This window comes from Salminus brasiliensis, chromosome 9 (genome assembly GCF_030463535.1).
Source record: "Salminus brasiliensis chromosome 9, fSalBra1.hap2, whole genome shotgun sequence".
NCBI classification, from domain to species: Eukaryota; Metazoa; Chordata; class Actinopteri; order Characiformes; family Bryconidae; genus Salminus; species Salminus brasiliensis.
The window spans coordinates 8098579-8122574 of NC_132886.1; the positions used below are offsets into that span (position 1 = coordinate 8098579).

Genomic DNA, 23996 nt, shown 5'->3' on the forward strand with positions numbered 1-23996 from the left:
GTGATTGTGTGTGTGCACATCTAATTCAACAATGGGTGCAACTTAAAGTAGTTAAATGCATTCATTAGAAGCGGTGTCCACAAGTATTTGGACATATAGTGTATGTGAGTGTATACTGGAGTTAGCTTACCAGCAGATCGCTCAGGGTCTTGTTGTTGAGGCTGTTCTGGCCTTTGGCGTTCTGCACAGTGGCATCGGCCTCTTTGAGGGCTCCTTCCAGCTCCTTCAGTTTGGCTTCATAATTGCTCAAAAGGTCCTTGATCTGTTTGGCTGACTCCTGGTTCTGATTGTACTGTTTGGTGCAGTTGTTCTTGACATACTCTAGAACTGCAGTGCAGACAGACATACACACTGTAAGTACCAAATATGGATGACTCTTTCTCTCTCTCTGTACTGTAAATATCAGTCTGCATTATTATTTTTTTTAACCAATCAATTATCTATCATCTACCAATTCTTATTAAGTTATGCAAATCTTAATTTATCATATGTAACTCATTATCATAAAAATCTCTATTATATCTGATTTCTCACCCATTTTCTCCCCAATTAGGACTGCCAATTACCCAACCCATATGTACTCCCTCCCCATTGCACGCAATGCCCCCAACACTAGTGCAGGCGGCAGGAGGGAAGCCTGGAGGGAACACATCAGCCTGCAGATGCCAGTGCAGCACCGCAGCGAAACAATGTGGGGAATACTGCCATCTACCCACCCTGGAGAGAGCAAGGCCAATTGTGCTCTCTCAGGGCCTCGGCTGTTGATGGCTAGGGAACACAGCTAGCAGCATGACCGGGATTTGAACCAGCGATCCTCTGATTATAGTGACAGCGCCTTCGTTCGCTGGACCACTCAGGACCCATCTACATCTTTTTTAATCTTCAACTGCAGCTCAAATATGCACCTGTGATTGGTTAGTACAGTGATGTCAAGCTTAAAACCTACGTTTCTTTGCCTCGTCCAGCTCCTGCACAGCTGCATCGTTCTGGGGTTTCAGGCTCCTCTCCTGCATCTCCTTCACCATGCGCTCAGCTTCCGCTATCAGTTTACTCACATCCCCTGAGGGCACAGGCCCATTTCCCCAGTCAGGATTCTGCATCTGCCGCAACAGCTCTGAAAGACAAAAGAGACATCTTTTGTGGTCCCATGCAAGATCTTGTATCTCCAGAATTGGCAGCTTTTCAGAGAAAACCCTTCTTAATTTTCAGTGGAGCTCAAGGTGAGAACTTGCCAAGTAGTTTTGGAGCATTTCTATTGGTCAATGTAAAGAAGACCTGCCAGAATCGCATGTCAAAAAGTAAAAAAAAATAACAAAAATGTAGATACAAGGTTTTTGCCCTGAAGTGACAATATTCTAAACATCAAAATAATGGAGAATTTACTGGATTTTATACAACTAACCTCATTGTACTGTGTACAGTGATATGTAATTCAAATCCTGCAATGCTATATAGTTCAGGAAATGGAGCTATAGGCAGTTCTGTGTACCATTGATTTTCCTGAGCAGATCCATGGTCTGATTGTGAAGATCTTTAGCCTTTTTGTGAGTCTTCTCGATATTTGCAGCAGCAGTTTGGGCATCGTTTGACCTGTTCTCAGCCTAGACACCATTCAGACAAACACACCCCACCAAAAATACCATGAGTGTTAATGTCACATCACATGTTTTTTTGTCCAAAGATTCACTGTGTTTAGTTAGAGGAGCCTCTGAGCTATACTCTACCTTCTCTCCCAGCTGTTTAATGTCGTCGCTCAGTGCCAGTGTGTCCCTTTCTAGTTCAGCCACTTTAGGACGCAGTCTGTCCACCGCAGCACCGTAATCAGTCACCACATTCTGAGGAAATCAATAAATCAATAGATAAAAGTTAAACAGTGTCGATTTTTTACTAGGTAGCTTAAAAGATGTGAAGTGATGGTTCCAGGCCTCAAAGTTATCTATCAGCTATATCTGTAGTCATGGGTAGAAATGATCAATTCACAGGATGTGCTATTTTTGAGGTTCTTTGTTTTTTTGTGTAATTATTTCTCACATTTTGGTACGGCCAATAAACCCACCCGGAGAGAGCACCTTCAAGGGAACATGGTAGAAAGTGTAAGCATACAGCAAAATACCTTAGTGTCAGCAATGGCCTCCTCCAGCTTCTTCAGACGATTGTAAGCAGAGGAGCTGGAATTTACTTTATCCAGCTCAGCCTTTATTCGACTCAGTTCGTCTTCGAGCTGATCCAGTTCACTTAGCAAAATCTGGGCACAGTTGTCACACTCTGAGGAAAGGCAAAAATAAGGGTCATGCTGGTTGGCAGCTCTGAATTATCTTCTTGAATGAAGAGAGAAACAACTAAAATCTTACTAAAAAACAGCTAAAATCTAAATACCTTTGCATTCTGCATCCGTGTCGACATCTTTAGGCACCTGGCCATTGTTGCATGCTGCAAGAGGAGAATTCCAGTTAGTAAAGACTTTTAAAATGAATGAAATTTAAAAACTGATAATATGAGATGTAAACGTAATTCTTACATTTTCATTTTTTGCTACAAAAAGTAAGACTCAACTAAATTGAATTATAGTATAATTTAGTATTGTTAAATAATATAATATATTTTGATCAGATAGATATGACAGTACCCAGCAAGCACTGCATAGCAGTTTAATGTCAGAAAGACGTTGGACTCTAAAGTCGGACAGACGTTGAATTTTAGTTAAAAAAACTAAACTAAACTAAACAAATTATAGTCAAATATCCATTAAATATGTGATATGTGTTCTATATAATATTTTGTATTGGATTAGCTGTTTGTTTGGGTCGGATTAGCTGTATGTTTAAATTGGATGACATATTCTGTGTTAATCTGATGCTGGGATTAGACACTGTCATTAAATTTGGGATGTCAAGACCTACATAGTCTTGATATTGGCATTGGTGGTCTGATATCATTGTCAAATATCATTGTAAATTCTCAAGTGTATTTTTTTTCAAACAGCAAAAACAGAAGCAACTAAATCATATAACTATAAAACCAGTTGTTTACAAAGGAGAGAAAAATAAAAAAATAGGTCCCAGAGTGCTGAATTCTCAAACAACCCACTACTGTGTTTTATTTCATAAACGTATCTCACAGATTAATGTTTATACTGTTTATAAATTTACGGATGATTGTTGTTTAGAATTACTTTACATTCTTTATTTTCTTATACTATCAGATCTGTCTTTTTCTTTAGGCCATTTCACTGACTGAAGACTACAGTGAAATCAGTCTGGCTTGTGTGACGAACCTTTGGGAACCATTAAAAACTCACAAAAACACAAAATTGATCTACCTCCGGTCTTTGGGGAACAGGAGTTTCCGTTGCAGTTGCATGGACGACATTTATTTCCTAACATCTCGGGGTCACCATAGTAACCAGGGGCACACCTGAGGGTAAAGAAGATACTTACTCAATCCAACCAATCACGTCATCTGCTGAATCAACAACGCCAAGCTATCTAATGCTACACTCAAATGGTTCCTTGAGCAATGCCATAGAAGGACCACTGTTGGTTCCTTAAAGAACCAATGTTTTTGGAATAGACATTTGTGTAAGTGTGAGAAACCACTTGATAGAAAGGTTGTTTTTCCAATTTAAAGGCTCTTCCCTCTCACAAAACTCAAAAATGTATGTTTTTTTATATTATCATTCAAGGAACCATTTGAAAAACTTTTATTATTTTTATTAGAATAGAATATTTATGCAATTTGAGCCGTGTTGTGAACTGTGTGATCTCACCTCTCGCATCTTTCTCCAGTGTAGCCAGTTTTACACAGGCACTGGAAGCCTCCAGCCACCTTCGTGCAGCCCACAGCAAAGCTGAAGCATGAAACATCAACCATGAGTGCATCATACAGGCAGGATAAGAGCTGAACTTCAATGAAGGTACGTGTGAAGGGATTAGTGGGGCTTGTTCACCACTCCCTGGTGGCACTGACTCACTTGTTGCTCGGCAGGTGAAGTGGACATGGACAACTCTTACAGGTCCTCAGAGCAGCGCTGCCATAGTAACCATCCTTACACCGCTCGCAGTGGTCTCCAGCAGTGTTACTTTGGCAGTTCTGTTGGATAAACAACAGCATCAAATAGCACTGATGAGATTCACCTGGGAGAGTCTGCAGTTTAGGATCCAACCAGGACCTTCAACCTGACGTTACTCTAAAATCCCTGAGTGTTATCCCGGTGTAACTTGTACATCCCTCCACGTTTTATTTGTTTTTAACCATTTTCAGGATTTTCATTTGGAATCGCTGTTCAACTGATCCATCATTTGCTTACTGAGCTAAATGTTAGAGTTTAGAAAATTCCTAATACATTTAGGGATGGTTTTCCAGACAGGGATTAAAGGTGCTCTATAATGGAAGAACCCATAACAGTCTTAACTATTATATATGCCAGTCTGGGCTGTTATCTATAACAGTCTGGGCTATTATCTATGCCCTCAAAATTCAAATAAGCTCCGCCCACTAGAGAAAGCCTTAGTCTAAGCTGGTAAAATGGTAAAAATGCAACAGCCCCTTTGGGAGAATATGCAGCACATTACCACCAGACTCTGCCAGTTATGGGAATCAGGGTTGCTATATGCACCAGGCCTTGTGACCGCAGCTTTTCCTGTGCCAGTGTCTGCAGAAGGGGAGCTCAACCTCAGCAAGTCAGGGAGCTAAAGTCAGGGATGCGAGTGGGTGCTTGGCTACAAGCTAACCCAGCTCAGGGAAGCACTGCAGGAAAAAAGATTCTTTGGGGTGGCGCCACTTTGGGAAGCGACACATTGAAAAGTACTGCTCAGGGAAGCTTTGAGTACCTAAGCCGACCTGGTTTAACAACTCTTCAACTCTCACCACCCCGTATGGATGACATAACTATTAGCAAAGAAATGCTAACTGACATAATTGACTGTTGTTGTTCCAGTGCTAAAACCTAAACTATGCTATGCTATAAAGCAGCCAATCAGAAAAGAGCTCATCAAATTATTTAAGTGCTCACCATACCTAATTCTGAGGTACAATAACAGGGTGGTAAACTAGCCTGTGTGAGTGTGCATGTCCACATCAGTCATCTCCTACCCCTACTGACCTGAACAAAGGCTCAGACCTAAGCTGTTCTTACGTAACAGGACTGACCTTGCCCAAAATGACAGTCAAATGCTGAGAACACACGGTACACTCACACGAACCACAATCACCTGAAAGGTTATGTGGATTTGGGATGTGACTGCATGGATCTGTCTGAAGGAAATGATTATGGTACTGTCTGTATGAACTACCTCACAGCCTTAGCCTCATAGGCTAAACTGCTCCCAAAATAGTGCTTTGCATGTTACTCACTTGTGTGTTACCACAATGGCGGAGCTACCCAAAATTGCTTTGGGTGTAGCTTCTCATTCTCACACAGGCCTAAACTGGCTAGACACTGACGAAGATACTGCGGCATAATAATGCACTAGTGGTTAGGAGTCTGCGTATGTGTGTACAGTGGGTTCTTACCCGACATCTCCCTGTACTCTCCTCACAGTCATCTGAAAGGCCGTTACAAGCACAGGCCACACAGCGGTCATTTCGGTCTCTGTAGAAACCAGGAGCGCATCTCTGTATGAGAGAGACAGACAGAACAATAATTTATTAAATAACAATTACAATAATAATAACAACATTTTATCTATCTCTCAGTCTGTCTATCTATCTAGCGATTTATCTATCTATCTATCTATTTATCTATCTATCTATCTATCTAAAAATCTATCTGTCTGTCTGTCTGTCTATCTATCTATCTATCTATCTATCTATCTATCTATCTATCTGTCTGTCTATCTATCTATCTATCTATCTATCTATCTATCTATCTATCTATCTATCTATCTATCTGTCTGTCTATCTATCTATCTATCTATCTATCTATCTATCTATCTATCTATCTATCTATCTGTCTGTCTGTCTGCCTCTCTGTCTATCTATCTATCTGTCTATCCATCTATCCATTTATCTATCTACTTGTCTGTCTATCTATCTATCTATCTATCTATCTATCTATCTGTCTGTCTATCCATCTATCCATCTATCTGTCTGTCTGTCTGTCTGTCTGTCTATCTATTACTCTTTCTAACCCAATGTGCATGATCTCAAACATGATCTCAAAAACAAGCCAACGTCATAAGAAGTGTTCAGAGAACTCAGAAACACAGACAATCCTGCCACTAGGACCTAACAGAAGTTAAACATATGTACAAACTTTCACCAGGGTTTAGTCTAAGACTAGACCTAATCTAATCTTCTACCACAAGACTGATCACAAACCACTACACAATCCCCACACCATTACAGCCCAAATCTAGACCTTCAATCCATTCGATAAGATCTCCATTACCATCCACATCTTTCCCTGCCTGAACCTCTAGTTCAGAGTTTACCTGGGTCGCCAGTCCAGCATCTACTATCCGTGGGTCCTTATCATTCAGAAGCGGAAACTGAATCCTCTGCGTATTCATATCATTCAGCGATGGAAACTCAATCCTCTGGGATTCCCTGTCGGTTCCGGAGGGGAACTGATCTCTCTGTATTCCAGCATAGTGTTCTCTCCATGGGTGCCGTGGTGTCCTGTGAAATGGTCGGGGTCCGGCCAAACACAGCCCCAGAAGCGGTAAAATCACCAGCAGCCAGAGCGCTCCACTGCTGGGGGCTCTACTCCTTACGCACCTCGCTGACATCCCGCAGCTGAAGTATGTGAACTAAGAATGTGTGTGTGTATGAAAGCTGACGGCTATATAAGAGGTAAGGGAAGAGAGGACACACCCTGAACATGTGCGTCTACCTGAGTCAGCAGGAGCTGAGCAGAGGAAATACACTCACACAGACACACACACCGAGTTATGACAGGGCAGTAGAAGGGAAGGCACAGCTACAGGGCACACACACACACACACACACACACACACACAAACGTATATTTAAAAGATTTAAGTTCTAGACCATTTCTATTGGTCCATGCTGTGTTCACAGAATAGAAAATACATCAAGTAGTTTAATATCTAATAATAATAATAATAATAATAATAAACAGAAAGGAAAGTATATTATATACTATATATTATTGTTCTATTCTACAGGGACTTGACAATCTGTGTCAGCAATGTGTGCAACTTAAAGCAGCTGAATGCATTCGTTAGAAGGGGTGTCCATAAATTTCTGGACATGTAATGCATCTGTGGGTTAGCTAACTGAAGAGGTTAGCTAGCGAGGTTACTAGCATGTTGATGCACGCATGTTGTTTTAGCTAATCCCAGCAGAATAACAGGATTAATATTTTAGGATTATTTTTACGTTGTTGCTTTAGTTATGAAATACATAACATGCTACACTGTCCTGTGTGTACTTACGACTAAAATAACTAATTAGTCTCTTTAAAGCATGCCTCAATGGTTTCACATTGTAGGAAAAGGGAAGCAAATGAACAGAATCGACAAAACGTCGCAGAATATCCAGAATCCATCTATGTGGATTTACCCTACAGCTCAAACCTGCTTTTTAGACTCAGTGGTGATTAGAGCAGTGGGTCCTTATCACTGGGTTGTGAGTTCTATACCCAGATCCACAATGCTGCTACTGTTGGACCCATGAGCAAGGCCCCTAACCCTCTCTGCTACAGAGGTGCTGTAGCATGGCTGACACTGTGTTCTGACCCCAGGTTCTAAGCTGAGATATGAGAGGTGATGGATTTAATGTACTGTATGAGTATAAATGACTATTCAGGCATGTATAAGCTAATAAAAATACTGCTTATAATTATCTGCCTTGAGATCACCTTGTAAAATATGATGCCTTCTGGATATTCATTTTACTGTATGGATATTAACTTTATGCATTATGCTTTATAGATTTCTTAGTAATTTTAGAATTATCTACAGCTGTTTATTATTCTGCGCACGTCTAATTTCTTTTTTTTTTCCTTAGTTTATCACAAATGATTTGAAACCAGTGAAGGTGCACAGAATGAGTGTATTATGGTCATTTTATATGTGTATTTTATATGTTTATCGGCCACCAAATGGGATTTTATTCACAATATTGACTCTAAACTTCTGAACCTTAATTCCAAACTTCTGAAATGCAGTACATGTGTAGGATATAAAATATTATAGATACATACTATACATTTATTATAGATACATACTACACATTTATTATAGATATATACTACATTTTTAACCTTGTATTCCCATTTTTGCTGTTTTTCACTTTTTGACATAATGTGAATCTGGCAGTTTTTATAATTATAATTGTATTATAATTATATTATATGGACCAATAGAAATGTTCCAAAGTGACCTGGAGTAAAATCTATTTACACTCCCTTCATTAGTCTTATATCGCTGCTGTCCAATGAAAACCATGTATCTTCATTTCTGCCCATTTTTAGTTTTCTCCAAAATGTGAACCCTGCAGCTGCTTCTGTACACTGTGTAGATAACTCTGGATGAATGGAACTGCAGAAATGCTCCAAATTACTTAAAATAAAATCATATTTTACATGGACTTCTATTCAAAGTCTCCTGTAAAATCACCTTTTTGGAGATACATAGTTTTCATTGGACAGCGGCTCTATATAAATCATATAGTCTTAATAGTTCTGTATAGAGCAGCAGGTATAAGGCATGGTTAACATTTAGTCAGAGCTTTAAATATTCTGTATTTATTTCTACAGCTACGCTTATGAGTAAAAAAAAAACCCAGCCGACTCAGACAGTGAGTGCATTGGTACTCACTCCAAAATCAGACAATCCAAACACACACACACACACACACACAGGTACATAACACACCGATTCAAGAGGGTGCGGCTGCCACTCCTCACACGCACACAGCTCTGTGTACGAACTGTCTGACTGTTGGCTTGTACTACTGCAAAGCTACCGCGCCCTGCCCAAAGGTGTCCCGGCATGTCCTGTGTGTCTACATTTATTCAGCCCCTCTGGCTACAGACTTCACACTTCCTCCCAGCTCTCCTTTTCTGGGCAAATCCTTACACTGGGGCGTGTTTGGATACGACACAGAGCTGCTATGGCGACGATCCTGGGTAAACAACAGGAAAATCACTACAACCCACCATTACCGGTCAAAACAAGAGCAGCTCTGACCCATGGAGATTGCAGACAGTCATACATACCACTGAAGGTGTGAGGGTTAGTTTAAGGGTTAATATGGATACCAGCGGTGTTGTGAGTTCCTACAGGTGTTTACATATTATCACAATCACCAAAACAGGTGGTTATGGCTATAATTTATATTTACAGTAACCTTTAGCAACAGCATATCATCATTGTCATGCAAAATCCTTGTATCTTCATTTTTTAGATCCACATTTGACTGTTTAACATATTCTTTTTACACTGTGTCCAAATATCATGTTTTTTCATGATAATGGACCAATAGAAATGCTCCAAAATGACTTTGATCTTTAAGACATTTTTCGTGGAAAGATTTTCCTTGTAAAGTCGTCATTTTGGAGACACAAGGTTTTTGCATGACAGGGATGATATTCTTGGCAGCCCAGTTTAGATAACCCCATAAGATACCATTAAAATCAGCACAAACCTTATATATCCTTCATGCTACTCTATATACGGTCATTATTGGTCAAAACCCAGTAAGGTCATTGACTTTCCCATTACCACACGTATTGTCATCATTCTTTTACAGTGTGCGGTCAATCATCTATGATCCATGGGTGACGAATTCCACTAACCTCAGTGCATGGGTGTGACTAAGCATGTTCAGGCAACAACAGCGTAAGAACCACGGGACCTCTCTTGCTGAGCCTCTCATGCAACATCTAACTTGATCTCTGCACCTCAGCATATCACTGCATTACTTCCCCTGGAGGCTTGCCCCAACATCCAAGGTTACCTGACACTGGGAGCACGGTAGTCTGGATCATGCCTTGAGCTACCAGAGAAACCTTCACACACGGGAAAGTGAAGAATGGTCTAATTCAAAACCAAGGACAGTAAATTCTTCAGGGCAATATGAAAAAGGAGGCTAAAAAGGTTTTTGCTAAAACTAGCTCACTGGTTTAAAGAAGGGCCTAGAGAAAGGCCAGACATAGTAGGAGTATCTGTGGCTATAGAAGCCAATATGTGCAAGCTTGGTGCTAGACTAAAAGCTGACCCTAGTAGACCTTACTAAAATCAAAATTAGCTAGTTAATCCAACTGAACACTGAGACGAGGATGGCAACACTTGGGAAAACAAAAGACTCGGAAATAATTACAATGAAGTCCTTGTTAAGGTCTTTAAAGCTAGGCTAGGCTAGGCTAAGCTATGCGGCTATGAGCAAAATCAGCATGTTTCAGGTGAAATGAGGTGAAATAACGGGGCAGTAAATAGGCTTATAAACAGTATATGAGCATTTCTCCCCAAGCTCACAATTACTATATGCATTATAGTAAAATGTACTTAAATGCATTCTTTGGCAACCCAGGATCTGCCACAGGATCTGATCCAGACTTAGGATGGCCACAAATACTGCAACAGTGTTCTTGAAATAAATAATAAATCTTGAAGTCAAAGCACATGCAGCAATGTGAGCAGTAATGAGCAATGGTCGACAAGAGATCAAGAGGAGACCAGGAATGTCTCAAAAACAACCAAAACTATAGTCATAGCGAGGGTTGTTGATGTTCTTTATGGACCCAAAAATAAAAAAGAGAGTCTGTCGAGCTCTGGCAGAATGAAAACGTTGCTGAGCTGTTGCTATGTGGTTACTAGGGTAAAATAGTTTTATTTAAATGGTCGCTATGGTGTGGCTATGTGGTTGCTGTTGTGTTGCAAAGTGGTTGCTAGATAAATGCTATGGTGCTGCTAGATGGTTGCTGTGGTATAACAGATGGTTGCTGTTTTGTTGCAAATCGATGGATGGTATGGTGTTGCTTGGTCATTGTTATAATATTCATCAGGTGCTGGCTATTGTGTTGCTAAATGGTTGCTAGATGGGTGCTACAGCTTTGCTATATGGTTACTATGGTATTCCAGGGAGTTGTTATTATGTGGGTAAGTGGATGTGATGGTGTTTCTAAGTAGCTGCTATGTAGTTTCTTGGTGGTTGACAGGGTGTTGCTTCATGGTTGCTTATGATATTCCAGGTGGTTGCTGTGGTATCTCAAGTACATAGATAGTATTTCACCAAAACAAGCTCCTCACATGTGCAAACTCACATGCTGAAATAAAAGTGAAGAGATGAGTGCGGTTAGTTTGCCCCCTCACCTGGCAGGAGTCTCCGGTATACTGTGGTGGGCAGGAACACACCTCCACCGTGCTGGCTGGACCCCCACTGCCTGTAAGACTGGCCTCCTCCATGCCAACTTCACCAACGCTGAGCCTCTGACTCTGGCTGAAGTACAGCGCTCGGATCCAGACCGCCTCCAGCCTGGACAGCAAACGCATGAACTCCTCTCGGGACACTGGTCTGTTTGTGCCGCTGTGGCGAAAGTTACCCTGTAAAAAAAACCACAGCATTAGAGATAAAGCTCAGTACAGAAAGAGTCTAATAGGTACAGCATTAAACACATACTGTCATTTTGCTGTTAGTTCTCAAATAAATTAGGACAAAAAATCTAATTATTATATGTGTAATTTCTAATGCAAATATCCTTCCTACAGAAAGTGGTGGTGGTGGTTCTCCATCACTGTGTTCCTCATTAGAACATCTCCAAAGTTCTCCTCATGGAGCCTAGTATTATTTAGAGTTCTCCTCAGATCAACACCTGGTTTGGTGGTAAATCAGGGCTTAATGATGGTAAATCAGGTGAGCTGAACACATCCTCCACGCTGTGCTGGCTGGACTGGGGGGCGTCCAGGAGAAACCTGGAAGAACCGAGCTCCGTTCTTCAGACTAGCTCACCGACAAGATCTCACTACTTTCTTCAGAATGAGAAGTTTGTTTCTCCTTTTTACTGGATTTATCTTCACCTGCTTTATCTGTTCTGATGAGATCTGGAGCCTCTACAGTAAAAACCTCTGTGTATTATTAATCACAAGTTAAAATGCTAGCTAGCACGCCCTTGATATTTTTTTGGCCAGGAGGACAAATAAATGTGTGTGTGGTATGCCTAATAACTGTCTAGAGGAATCCTCTCATAAATTTTCTTATAATTTCCTATAATATCTTATAATATATATGTAGTTTTGAAAACTTCAGCCTCGAAAGCTCAGACACAGAAGCTTTAACAGAGAAAATGCTTCACTAAGAGATAAACGGATGATCAGACATTGGGCTGGATTAAGCTCAGGGCTAAGAGAGGAGCAGCTGTGTATTTGTGTGTGTAATGTAAAGTGAGAGAGAATGAGAGTTAGTTATGAGAGTGAATCCATATTTCAGTATGAATAAAGTGTAATCTACCCTCTGATGTTTACACGCTGTGTGTACATTTCTAAATAATGTGACTAGGCTCTGTATAGAGAGTGAACTACAAGGAAAAGTTGGGGCTAAACTTGGTAAGATGATTCATTTGCGCACACACACTCACACGTATGTATGTGTATATATATATATAGTGTGTTCAGAATTATTAGGCAAGTTGTATTTGAGAGGATTATTTTTATTATTGAACAACAACTATGTTCTCAATCAACCCAAAAGACTCATAAATATCAAGCTTAATATTTTTGGAAGTTGGAGTGGGCTTTTTTTTAGATCTTAGGAGGATATCTGTTTGTGCAGGTAACCATTACTGCGCAGAATTATTAGGCAACTTATAACAAATATATACCCATCTCACTTGTTTATTTTCACCAGGTAAACCAATATAACACAAAATTTTGAAATAAATATTTCTGACATTCAAAAACAAAACCACAAACAAATCAGTGACCAATATAGCCACCTTTCTTTACGATGACACTCAAAAGCCTTCCATCCATAGATTCTGTCAGTTGCTTGATCTGTTTACGATCAACATTGCATGCAGCAGACACCACAGCCTCCCAGACACTGTTCAGAGAGGCGTACTGTTTTCCCTCCCTGTAGATCTCACATTTCATGAGGGACCACAGGTTCTCTATGGGGTTCAGGTCAGGTGAACAAGGGGGCCATGTCATAATTTTTTCTTCTTTTAGACCCTTACTGGCCAGCCACGCTGTGGAGTATTTGGATGCATGTGATGGAGCATTGTCCTGCATGAAAATCATGTTTTTCTTGAACGATACCGACTTCTTTCTGTACCACTGCTTGAAGAAGGTGTCTTCCAGAAATTGGGGTCTGGGAGTTGAGCTTCACTCCATCCTCAACCCGAAAAGGTCCCACAAGTTCATCTTTGATGATACCAGCCCATACAAGTACCAAACCTCCACCTTGCTGGCGTCTGAGTCGGAGTGGAGCTCTCTGCCCTTTACTGATCCAGCCTCGGGCCCATCCATCTGGCCCATCAAGAGTCACTCGCATTTCATCAGTCCATAAAACCTTAGAAAAATCAGTCTTAAGATATTTCTTGGCCCAGTCTTGACGTTTTATCTTATGTTTCTTGTTCAAAGGTGGTCGTTTTTCAGCCTTCTTTACCTTGGCCATGTCCCTGAGTATTGCACACCTTGTGCTTTTTGATACTCCAGTAACGTTGCAGCTCTGAAATATGGCAAAACTGGTGGCAAATGGCATCTTGGCAGCTTCACACTTGATTTTCCCTCAATTCATGGGCAGTGTGGTTGGTGTGGCACAACAAAAAAAAACACTAGCTGCCAGTGAGCTATTACACCATGTGGGACACCAGGGTTCGATTCCCAGTCTGGGTGACTATGCTGTGCTACACCAATAAGAGTCCCTGGGCAAGACTCCTAACACTACACTGACCCACCTCTGTAATACAAGTTACCTTGTAAGTCGCTCTGGATAAGCTAAATGCCATAAATGTAAATGTTATTTTGCGCCTTTATTTTTCAACTCGTTTCTTGCGACCCTGTTGGCTATTTGCCATGAAACGCTTGATTGTTCGGTCATCACGCTTCAAAAGTTTGGCAATTTCAAGACTGCAGCATCCCTCTGCAAGACATCTCACAATTTTTGACTTTTCAGAGTCCGTCAAATCTTTCTTCTGACCCATTTTGCCAAAGGAAAGGAAGTTGCCTAATAATTAAGCACACCTTATATAGGGTGTTGATGTCATTAGACCACACCCCTTCTCATTACAGAGATGCACATCATCTGATTTTCTTGATTGGTAGTTGGCTTTCAAGCCTATAGAGCTTGGAGTAGGACAACATGTATAAAAAGGATGATGTGATCAAAATACTCATTTGCCTAATAATTCTGCACACAGTGTAATATATAAACATACGCATATATATTAAACATACACATATATATAATATTTGTATATTGAAACTCATGTGGCCGAAGAAAGGGGTAGGTTCGAGTTCTAAAAGCACAACAAAGGGGTTAAAATGTGTAAGGTCAACTTTATCCACTCAGCAGGGCTTTTGTCTGTTATTCCTTTAGTTTTTGCTATGAATTAATATCTTCCTAAGAATGTTTTTTAATTTGTTTTTGAGAAAATACCAAATATTCTCCAAATAAAAAAAGTCATAACTATTTATAAAGAGCAGACCTCATAAACCAAACAAATCCCAGATGAGGGAACACTGGTCAGAAACGTCCGAATCTTTGTCAAAATAAACTGTGTAAGGTTTTTAAAAAGAAGAAAAAGTCTTCTTAGGAACAGTCAGTGAATCAAGAACGATGTGCAGTTTCAGTTCATGAAACCTGAAAGAGATGCTAAAGATGCTAATCTGATGTTGAAGCCAGTACACACTGCATAATCACCTTCATTGAGTTGTATTGAGACGTTTCCCACAATTCCAATTCCACTGTCATGTTGCTACCTGTACAGCTGAGAAAGCTGCCCGGAAACCAAAGCTAGGTATGCACCAGACAAGACGATAAAGGTAAGATCCTGACCTCGCTGGCTAGATCCTGATCCTGATTAAGCACATTCATCATGTGTTGTGAAATGTAAAACTGTATGGAAGGAATGCCGTGTTCAGTGATTTTACTTTAACACTCTTAACTTTCAGTCAGTGTATTAAACATTAAACTGCAGGTCATTCAGTTATTAGTCTTTAAAGATAGGTATTATTAAAGCCCTTATATATTTTTATCCGTAAGCCTCCCATATGTAGTACAATCAGCATGTTTAATTCTGAAGCAAAATAACAGGGTTGTAAATACACTGTAAAAGCACATCTGAGCATTTTTTAACCCCAATCAAAGCCACACACTTACTATTTATACATCCAAAACAACTTAAAATATTCAATAAATGGTTTCTATGGCACCTTTGAAAAATAGTCTGTTTGCCATCATATCTGAAGTACTTGCCTTCTGTTGTAATTGTTTGAGTCTAAATGCTCTAATTATTTGAATAAATACAGAAAAACATCAAAATGACCCTACAAAAGTCAACTACTAAAGCAGTAATATGTACATTATGTAGCTCTGAGAGGGGATAACTGAAGCATGGACCTAAATATGTTTATAGGGTTAAATTACTGTATTTACTGCTTTATGGTACTCAATGGCTACCGTATATAGTACAATCAACATGTTTAATTCTGAGGCAAAATAACAGGGTTGTAAAACCACATCTGAGCATTTTTTCACCCCAATCAAAGCCACTCTTACTATTTACACATCCAAAACAACTTAAAATATTCAATAAATGGTTCCTATGGCACCTCTGAAGAATAATCTGATTGCCATCATATCTGAAGTACTTGTCATTGACTTCTGTTGTAAGTGTTTGAGTCTAAATGTGCTAATTATTTTAATAAATACAGAAAAACATCAAAATGACCCTACAAAAGTCAACTACTAAAGCAGTAATATGTACATTATGTAGCTCTGAGAGGGAATAACTGAAGCATGGACCTAAATATGTGAGTTTCTAGGGTTAAATTACTGTATTTACTGCTTTATTGTACTCAAATGCCTACCGTATATAGTAAAATCAGCATGTTTAATTCTGAGGCAAAATAACAGGGTTGTAAATACACTGTAAAAGCACATCTGACCATTTTTTAACCCCAGTCAAAGCCACACCCTTACTATTTACACATCCAAAACAACTTAAAATATTCAATAAATGGTTTCTATGGCAACTTTGAAAAATAGTTGGTTTGCCATCATATCTGAAGTACTTGTCATTGACTTCTGTTGTAAGTGTTTGAGTCTAAATGTGCTAATTATTTTAATAAATACAGAAAAACATCAAAATGACCCTACAAAAGTCAACTACTAAAGCAGTAATATGTACATTATGTAGCTCTGAGAGGGAATAACTAAAGCATGGACCTAAATATGTGAGTTTCTGGGGTTAATTTACTGTATTTACTGCTGTATGGTGTTAAATGGCTCAATAAAATGGTTTACTTTACCTCCACAAGCTGGACGCGGCCCTGGTAAAGTCTGTCTGGAGAGGGGGATTGCGGGTCTTGGTAAACCAGCGTCATTTTCTGCCCCTGTCAGAACAGGAGAATAGATTGTGCCTCTATATCAGACATGATTGAACAAACAAAAGCTCACCTAAGCACTACTGGATAACCACAAACCAGGCAATGGTTTAGAATGCAGTCATGGATTGTGGAGCACAAATACCTTTAGAATAACATCAGGTTGTTTATCCAGCAAGCTCATCCCCTCTCGAGGAATGCCAAAGGTTTTCATCTGATATGTGAGGTAGCCCCCATATGACGACACCTGGAATAAACACAGAGAACGAAACCATGCTTGATAATGCATTACAGTGGTGCTGATATCAATTATTATATAAGTTATTAATCTCTAGTCTATCAAAAGCACTGTAACAAGACTGATGCAATCTAAACTTGTCATTGCCTAGTTTGACAAAAGTATTGGGACACTCGCTCATTCATTGTTTCTTCTGAAATCAAAAGTATTAAAAAGAGAGGTTACCCTGCTTGTTGGAGTAACTGTCTCTACTGTCCAGGGAAGAAGGCTTTCTAATAGATTTTGGAGGAGCATTGCTGTGAGGATTTGATTGTGTTTAGTGGCATGAGCGTTAGCAAGGTCTTCACCCCACCTCATCCTCAACTCCCCAACTCATCCCAAAAGTATTGGATGGGGAACCATCTATCATTCCGGAGAACACAGTTTTTCCACTGCTCCACAGCTCAATGCTGGTGGTGGGCTTTATACCCCTCTAGCTAGTGCTGGGCGATATCACCTCAAATCAGTATCACGATTAATTAAACATTTTACCTCGATGACAATAAACAAATAATTATGTAAGCTGCTTGAGTTGCTCAATGAGCTCAGAGTTTGAGTTCCCCACCATATGGCTTCCATGTCGCCGACTAGATGGGGAGGAGTCATGTGACAACACAAATCAGAATAATCTGAACAATCTGAATGTCAGTTTTGATTAACGTTCCTGCCCACCCTTAGAATTAGGCATGATGTCAATAGGTTCATGGTGTTAATCTGCTCTAGAGAGTCCTATTCTATTGGCAGTACTCCTCTATAGGCACTAGACAAGCTGTGTATGTGTGTGTGTGTGATTTTGCACATCTGTGTACCATCAGAATTCACACTTTTAACTCATTTAGAGGCGAGGCTAGTCTCTCACCCTGTCCCCCAGGTAAGACTGAGGCAGATCCCAGTGTAGCTGCAACACAGATGCCGGCAGCTCCTGAACATCCGCCACCACCGTGTTACTGAGAGAGTTCAGGACAGAGGGAACCTCCTCCAGATCAGGCGACATCAAACGCCAGGAGCGCATGTCCACAAACTGAGAGAGAGAGAGAGAGAGAGAGAGAGAGAGAGAGAGAGACTATTATTATTATTAGTAGTAGTAGTAGTAGTAGTGGATCAGGGCTGATCCAGGCCTATTATAATGTATCGGGTATTGTCTACTTTAATTCCAATCCAGTTCTGAGCCATCTGGTGTCCTCAAGGTGCCATTAACGACATTACAGCCCAGCCGTCAGCAGTGCAGACGTTCTCAGAAGGTAAATAAAAGAGTTGTGGAGAGAGTGTGGAGCTATTTTACAGTAGATCATGAAAACACACACACACACCTTTCCCCTCCGCTTGTCTGAGCTTCGACACTGCTCGGTAGCTCCAAAGCAGAAACACTTTGTGCATCCTTTGGGATTGGCTGGGTCGAAATGGAACGAGCCCTTGCGGCACGAGTCACAGCGAGGGCCCTCCACATTAGTCTGAGCAAAACACACACACACACACACACACGAGAACAAATTACATACTAAGCGTTAATCAGAGCAACCCATCGCTGTGTGAGTAGCTCATTAACATAGTTCATTTAATGGGACTTGAAGTATAGCTGTAGAGACTCAGGATTAAAGTCATACAGCTCTGATCAAAGTTGTACATACACTGATCAAAGAGTGTTTTGATATAAATATGACAGGCAGTAGTTTCATGGGTTTGAATGAGTGTGTAGTACATTTATTTAGGGAGAATAAATCACCAAAATATTCTTCTAACCAGGCTTTTGAATTCTAGATCTGGACCTTAAATACCGGCTCTTTAATTCTAATCTGAATGTTAATATCTGGATTTTTAATTCCATAAAAGTAATAAATTATAATAATAATAATTAAATGGATCCTAAATTTCTAAACTTATATTCTAATCTGACTTTCAAATTATAGCCTGGATTGTTAAATCTAATCTGTATCTTGATTTTTTTCTGGATCCTAAATTCTAATCTAGGTCTTGAATGCAAATCTGTATCTTAAATTATAATCTGGATTGTGAATTCTAATCTAAACCTTAAATTCCACACTACATTCTATTCTGGATCCTGAATTCTAATCCAAGTCTTGAATTGCAATCTAAATGTTAATATCTGGATCCTGAATTCTGATCTGAATCTTTCATTTTAATCTGAATGCTAAATTTGGATTTTAAATTCTAGTCTGAATCTCGAATTCTAATCTGCTTTTCAAATTATAATCGGGATTATTAATTCTAATTTGGATCTTGATTTTTTTTTTACCTGGATCCTAAATTCTAATCTAGGCCTTGAATTCAAATCTGCATCTTGAATTATAATCTGGATCTTAAATTAAATCTGGATCCTAATTTCTAATCAAGATCTTGAACTTTAATCTGAATGTTAAATTATAATCTGAACCTTGAATTCTAATACATGTCTTGAATTCTAATCTAATTGCTAAATCTGAATCTCAAATTCTGATCTGTCTCTTAAATAAAATTGGGAATTGTAATCTGGATCTTGAATTTGGATTTTTAAATTATGATCTGGTTCCTAATTTCTAATCTAGCTCTTGAATAGAATTTTAGTGAAATGTAAAATGTGTTTCAGAATTCATCTGTCTGAGTATCACCTTGCAGAGGCACTGTCCGCTGTTGGGGTCACATATTTGCGGGGTCACTCCACCAGCATTACACGAACACTGCACACACTCCGGGAATCTGTAGTAACCAGCAACACACCGAGAGCACTGCCGTCCACCTATTCTGGGTTTACAGCTGGAAAATACAAGAAATCCACACACAGGCTTCACACACAGGTGCAGAATCACACAGCAGAGTGAAAGTGGTTAGATTTGCTCATGACTCATAACTTAAAGGTTCCTTTTTCAACAATAACTCATAGTTATTGCTGATAAATGACCCTCCTGCTGCCTCAAACCTGGGTAGTGCACCCCCTAGAGGTTGACAATTCAGTTCTGTTGATGACTCTATTATGTATCGGTGGCTGGCGATCTTCCATATGTTGATGGTCCGACCAGTTGCACACAGCATAAAAGCCTTTGATTAGCTATTTTGTAACCTGACCACTCTTCTAATTACAGTGTTGTGGATTTGATACACAAGTCCAGTAGGCTGCTATTGTAAGACCTGTAACCTTCTCTGCTTTAGGTGTGGACCCTGCACTCTGACCCTTTCTATACTGGGGTATGAGGAGAGATCAAATCTAACAAAAAGCAAATCTAACTGACACAATGAGCAATTTAGCCCAAACAGAGCAAGTTTGAAAGTGTATGTACACCAATAATGTCTAAATCAGCCTTCTTTCATTTCTTATAAAATCTAATCTGAATTAGAATTTTTGTATTTTAAATTATAACCTGGATTTTAAATACTACTCTGGATCCCGAATTTTAATCTGGATCTTAAATTCTAATCTGTATCCCAAATTTAAACCTGGTTCTTGAATTCTAATCTGGATCCTGAATTCTAATTTGTATTTTAATTTATAATCTGTATCCTGAAATCCAAATTTGGATCCTGGATTTTAATTTGTATTTTAATGTATACTCTGGTTTTGAATTCTAATCTGGATCCTGAATTTTAATCTGGATTTTAATTTCTAATTTAAATTTTTGGTTCTGATTTGGATCTTGAATTCTAATCTGGATCAGAATTTTAATCTGGATCTTGAAATTGGCTTTTAGATTCTAATCTGGATCTTGAATTCTAATCTGGATCTTGAATTTTAATCTGGATCACCAAATTGTATTTTAATTTATAACCTGGATATTGAATTGTAATTTGGATTTTATTCAAATCTGGATTCTTACTTGACACCTATATTCTGATTGTAATCAGAATTTTTAATTCTAATCTGGATCTTGAATTCTAGTCTAAATGTTGAAGTCGAGTCTGATTCATAAAAAGTGTGAATGTCGAATTCTAATCTGAATCTTAAATTTCATTTTATTTAGAGCTTAATGTGACACTAAGAACAACTAATGAAAGTCCATGTACACCAATTAACGTCTGTAGTTTAGTCATTAACTACGACTCACGTGCACTGGCCAGTGGTGACGTGGCACTGGCCCGTGTCTCCAGTGGAGATCCCAGTGGGGGAGCAGTCGCAGCCCTCACAGCCAAGCAGCGGGTGATAGCTGAAGGTGCGGCTCTCACACACCTCACACGCAGGCCTCACCGTCTGCGGGGGGCAAATACACTCCCCCGTCACCTCGTCACACAGCCGCTGGCCACAATTACACGCTGCAGACATGGAGAACAGGTCATCAGGAAGGTTAGAGGGCTCTGAAGGGAGTATCAGTCAAAAGTTTGGAAACGGTTTTATTCATGTATTTTTTGTCTGTGTTTTGCCCAAACACTGAAGACATTTGGGATGAAGATTAAAAGATATGAGATCAGATCAGAGATTGTCAACTTTTATCTGCTGATGTTAAGGACTAGGTGTGTTAAACAACGCAGAAAATGCCAGTTTTGATGGTAGACCACCAGGTGAGTAGTAAATAACACTAAATAATTTTAGTTAAATATCATTTTGCTTGCAATGAATGAATCAAGCTGGTCACATAATGATCTCATTCTTCTTCTGCTATGCTTTTCTGCAGGTTCCTTCAGTAATTTTTTGTTTTTTGGGGGGGACTCAACTCAGTTTACTATACTTTGTCCCTTGTTTCATCTGTCATCTGTTGTGGTGGCAGTGTGCTTTGGGTCATTTTACTGGTTTTATATAAAACTCTGCAGGTTTGAACATGCAGGTTTGCTATGTAGAAATATGAAAGACTACCAAACAGCTCTTAGGGCAAAATTAAATAAGTTGATATGGTAAAAACTGACAATAATCGGCATACAGTTGCTGTAACAGTCAAAATAACTTACTTTAGTGCCAAATTAACTAAAGTTTAACTTAAAACTTCGAAACATTGAATTTAAACCATCAAAATGATCAGTATTAATTAGCATATTTATTATATATTAACTATAACTCATCACTTCCTACTGATCTGGAACAAACAAACTGATTCTGCATGTGTCTATGCTTAGGTCCACCAGCAGAGGGCACTCACGTCTGCAGTATGGAAAGCCGTAGAAGCCTGTGGCACAGCGCGTGCACTGCCGACCAATGACATGAGGCCTGCAGGCACACTGGCCTCCCACTGGTTTACAGGTGAGGCTGGTCGAACCCACTCTGTCGCAATCACAGGGCAGAGCACCCTTGTGGTAGTGAGCAACCAGGGAGCGAGCTGAAGCCTTACAGAATTGTGTGGCACTGTCGGGACTGAGAGAAGTAGGAATTAGTGAGAACATATGGCATGCATGTATTACTATACAGTACTGTGCACAAGTCTACAAGGCCTACACCATTCCTACAGAAAGTGGTGGTGGTGGTTCTCCGTCACTGTGTTCATCATTAGAACATCTCCAAAGTTCTCCTCTCTCATGGAGTCTAGTATTATTTAGAGCTCTCCTCAGATCAACACCTGGTTTGGTGGTAAATCAGGGCTTAATGATGGTAAATCAGGTGAGCTGCTGCTGCTGCTGCTGCTGATGGAGTTGAACACATCCTCCACGCTGTGCTGGCTGGACTGGGGGGCGTCCAGGAGAAACTGGAGGAACCAAGCTCTGTTCTTCAGACTAGCTCACCGACAAGATCTCACTACTTTCTTTCTTCAGAATGAGAAGCTCTTGTTTCTCCTTTTTACTGGATTACCTGTATCTGTTTTAATGTGATCTGTAAAAACTCTCCCACTGATGAGCTTAAAATGTGTGCTTATGAGCCTGAAACCTCTGTACAGTGCAGTATACATACAGTTCTAGGTGAAACCATGACGTTAATATGTTTAATACATGGTTCATGTCTGTGCGTCTTTAGTTTTGCATTAGAGTTATAAGGTTATTGGGAGCTTATACCCCTTATGCATACATTAGCACCGTTCAAACTGGACGCCTACATCACATGCTTGCCCCAAACCTCCAAGGCTACGTTCACACAGCAGGTAAAAGTGGCCCAAAGCCGTCCGTGACACAGATGTGTAATCTTTGTGGCAGTGTGAACGGCAAAACACACATAATCCGACATTTTCTAATTCGGATTTGGGTCACTTTCATACTTGGTATTGAAATCTGATACATATTTGATACTCGGCAATGCGACTCGGAGTCTGAACAGCCGGATCAGAATTCATGAGACGTCAAAATGACTCGACATTTGCTAAGGAGACTCGTTCAAGCTAAATCAGAAGGTCCACCAGCAGCAAACGCTTCATGTTTGAAGACATTTCTAAAGAATGGACAAAACCCTGCCACAAGGGGGTGCTATTGCAGCGCTAAAGAAAAATAAAGAGCCTAAAAACAAAGTTTAAAGAAACCAAGAATACAAAGAACTGGCCATGGCTAAGTAGTGTGCCCTTTTTACAGCAAGCTGGAATTCATTCTCGGTGATAAGCCCATCTGTCAGCCACTGGAACTCGACTCGACGGCTCCTGAGATGCTGGTGAAGATGAAACCCAAGAAGAAAATGACGGTTCTTTTGAGCTTGCGCATCAGTTTAGGAGGGTGACCAGGTCAGATGAATGTCGCATTAAAAAGATGCCGGATTTAATGAGAAATCGGAATTGGCCCACGTTACCTGCTGTGTGAACACGACCTAATAGACTAGTTGATGTGGTTTCTGACAGTTTGGCATATTGTGATCTAAAAACTGGTATAATTTCGGATTCATGATGGTTGTTATGCTGTTTTTACCTCCTCAGCAATGTTTATGAGAGTCCTCCCGATACTTACTTGATGTGGAAGCTCTGAGAGCCACACTGGCTGATGAAATCGGAAGCCTTATCCAGAGCTTTAGGTTTGAGGAGGTCAGGGTTGTAGCGGTCCTCAGGAACCACCAGGATGTAATCCTTCAACAAAAAAGGGACAAGCAGAGGAAAGCCAGTAAGGCGTGTCATTAAAACTTTCACTTTGGTGATTATCTCATCCGGTTAGCTGACATACAAGGCTGGCCCTTTCTTCCTTTGAGTATGTTATATAGCCAAAAGTTTTGATACACTGTTGTTCATTTGTAGATTACCATAGTTTTGTGATTCTTCATTTTCTGAATTATTAACTCTCTCTTTGTAGAGTTTTAGCTGGTGCCCTTTTGCTGTGTTAATTAAATTACTGCCTACCCCCGTTTCCCCTGATAATATTACCATTGTCACCTAAGCCTCACCCCTTTC

The 23996-nt window shown here is 39.9% G+C and overlaps 1 protein-coding gene across 5 annotated transcripts in view; it reads right to left on the bottom strand.

Moving 5' to 3' along the window:
* Positions 1-23996, bottom strand: part of LOC140561969 (laminin subunit alpha-3) — a 142767-nt gene that overhangs the window by 25425 nt on the left and 93346 nt on the right. For all 5 annotated transcript variants that reach the window (XM_072687276.1, XM_072687275.1, XM_072687274.1 and 2 more), the window contains exons 40-58: positions 23563-23678; positions 21846-22057; positions 20823-21027; positions 19395-19539; positions 18099-18239; positions 17648-17809; positions 16657-16758; positions 16437-16520; positions 11280-11510; positions 5512-5613; positions 3971-4089; positions 3767-3847; positions 3320-3414; positions 2377-2430; positions 2114-2265; positions 1725-1835; positions 1490-1601; positions 947-1114; positions 131-327 (exon numbers count right to left, since the gene is read on the bottom strand). In XM_072687276.1, the coding sequence (XP_072543377.1) occupies positions 131-327; positions 947-1114; positions 1490-1601; positions 1725-1835; positions 2114-2265; positions 2377-2430; positions 3320-3414; positions 3767-3847; positions 3971-4089; positions 5512-5613; positions 11280-11510; positions 16437-16520; positions 16657-16758; positions 17648-17809; positions 18099-18239; positions 19395-19539; positions 20823-21027; positions 21846-22057; positions 23563-23678 (2589 nt within the window). The remainder of the gene's footprint in view (positions 1-130; positions 328-946; positions 1115-1489; positions 1602-1724; positions 1836-2113; positions 2266-2376; positions 2431-3319; positions 3415-3766; positions 3848-3970; positions 4090-5511; positions 5614-11279; positions 11511-16436; positions 16521-16656; positions 16759-17647; positions 17810-18098; positions 18240-19394; positions 19540-20822; positions 21028-21845; positions 22058-23562; positions 23679-23996) is intronic.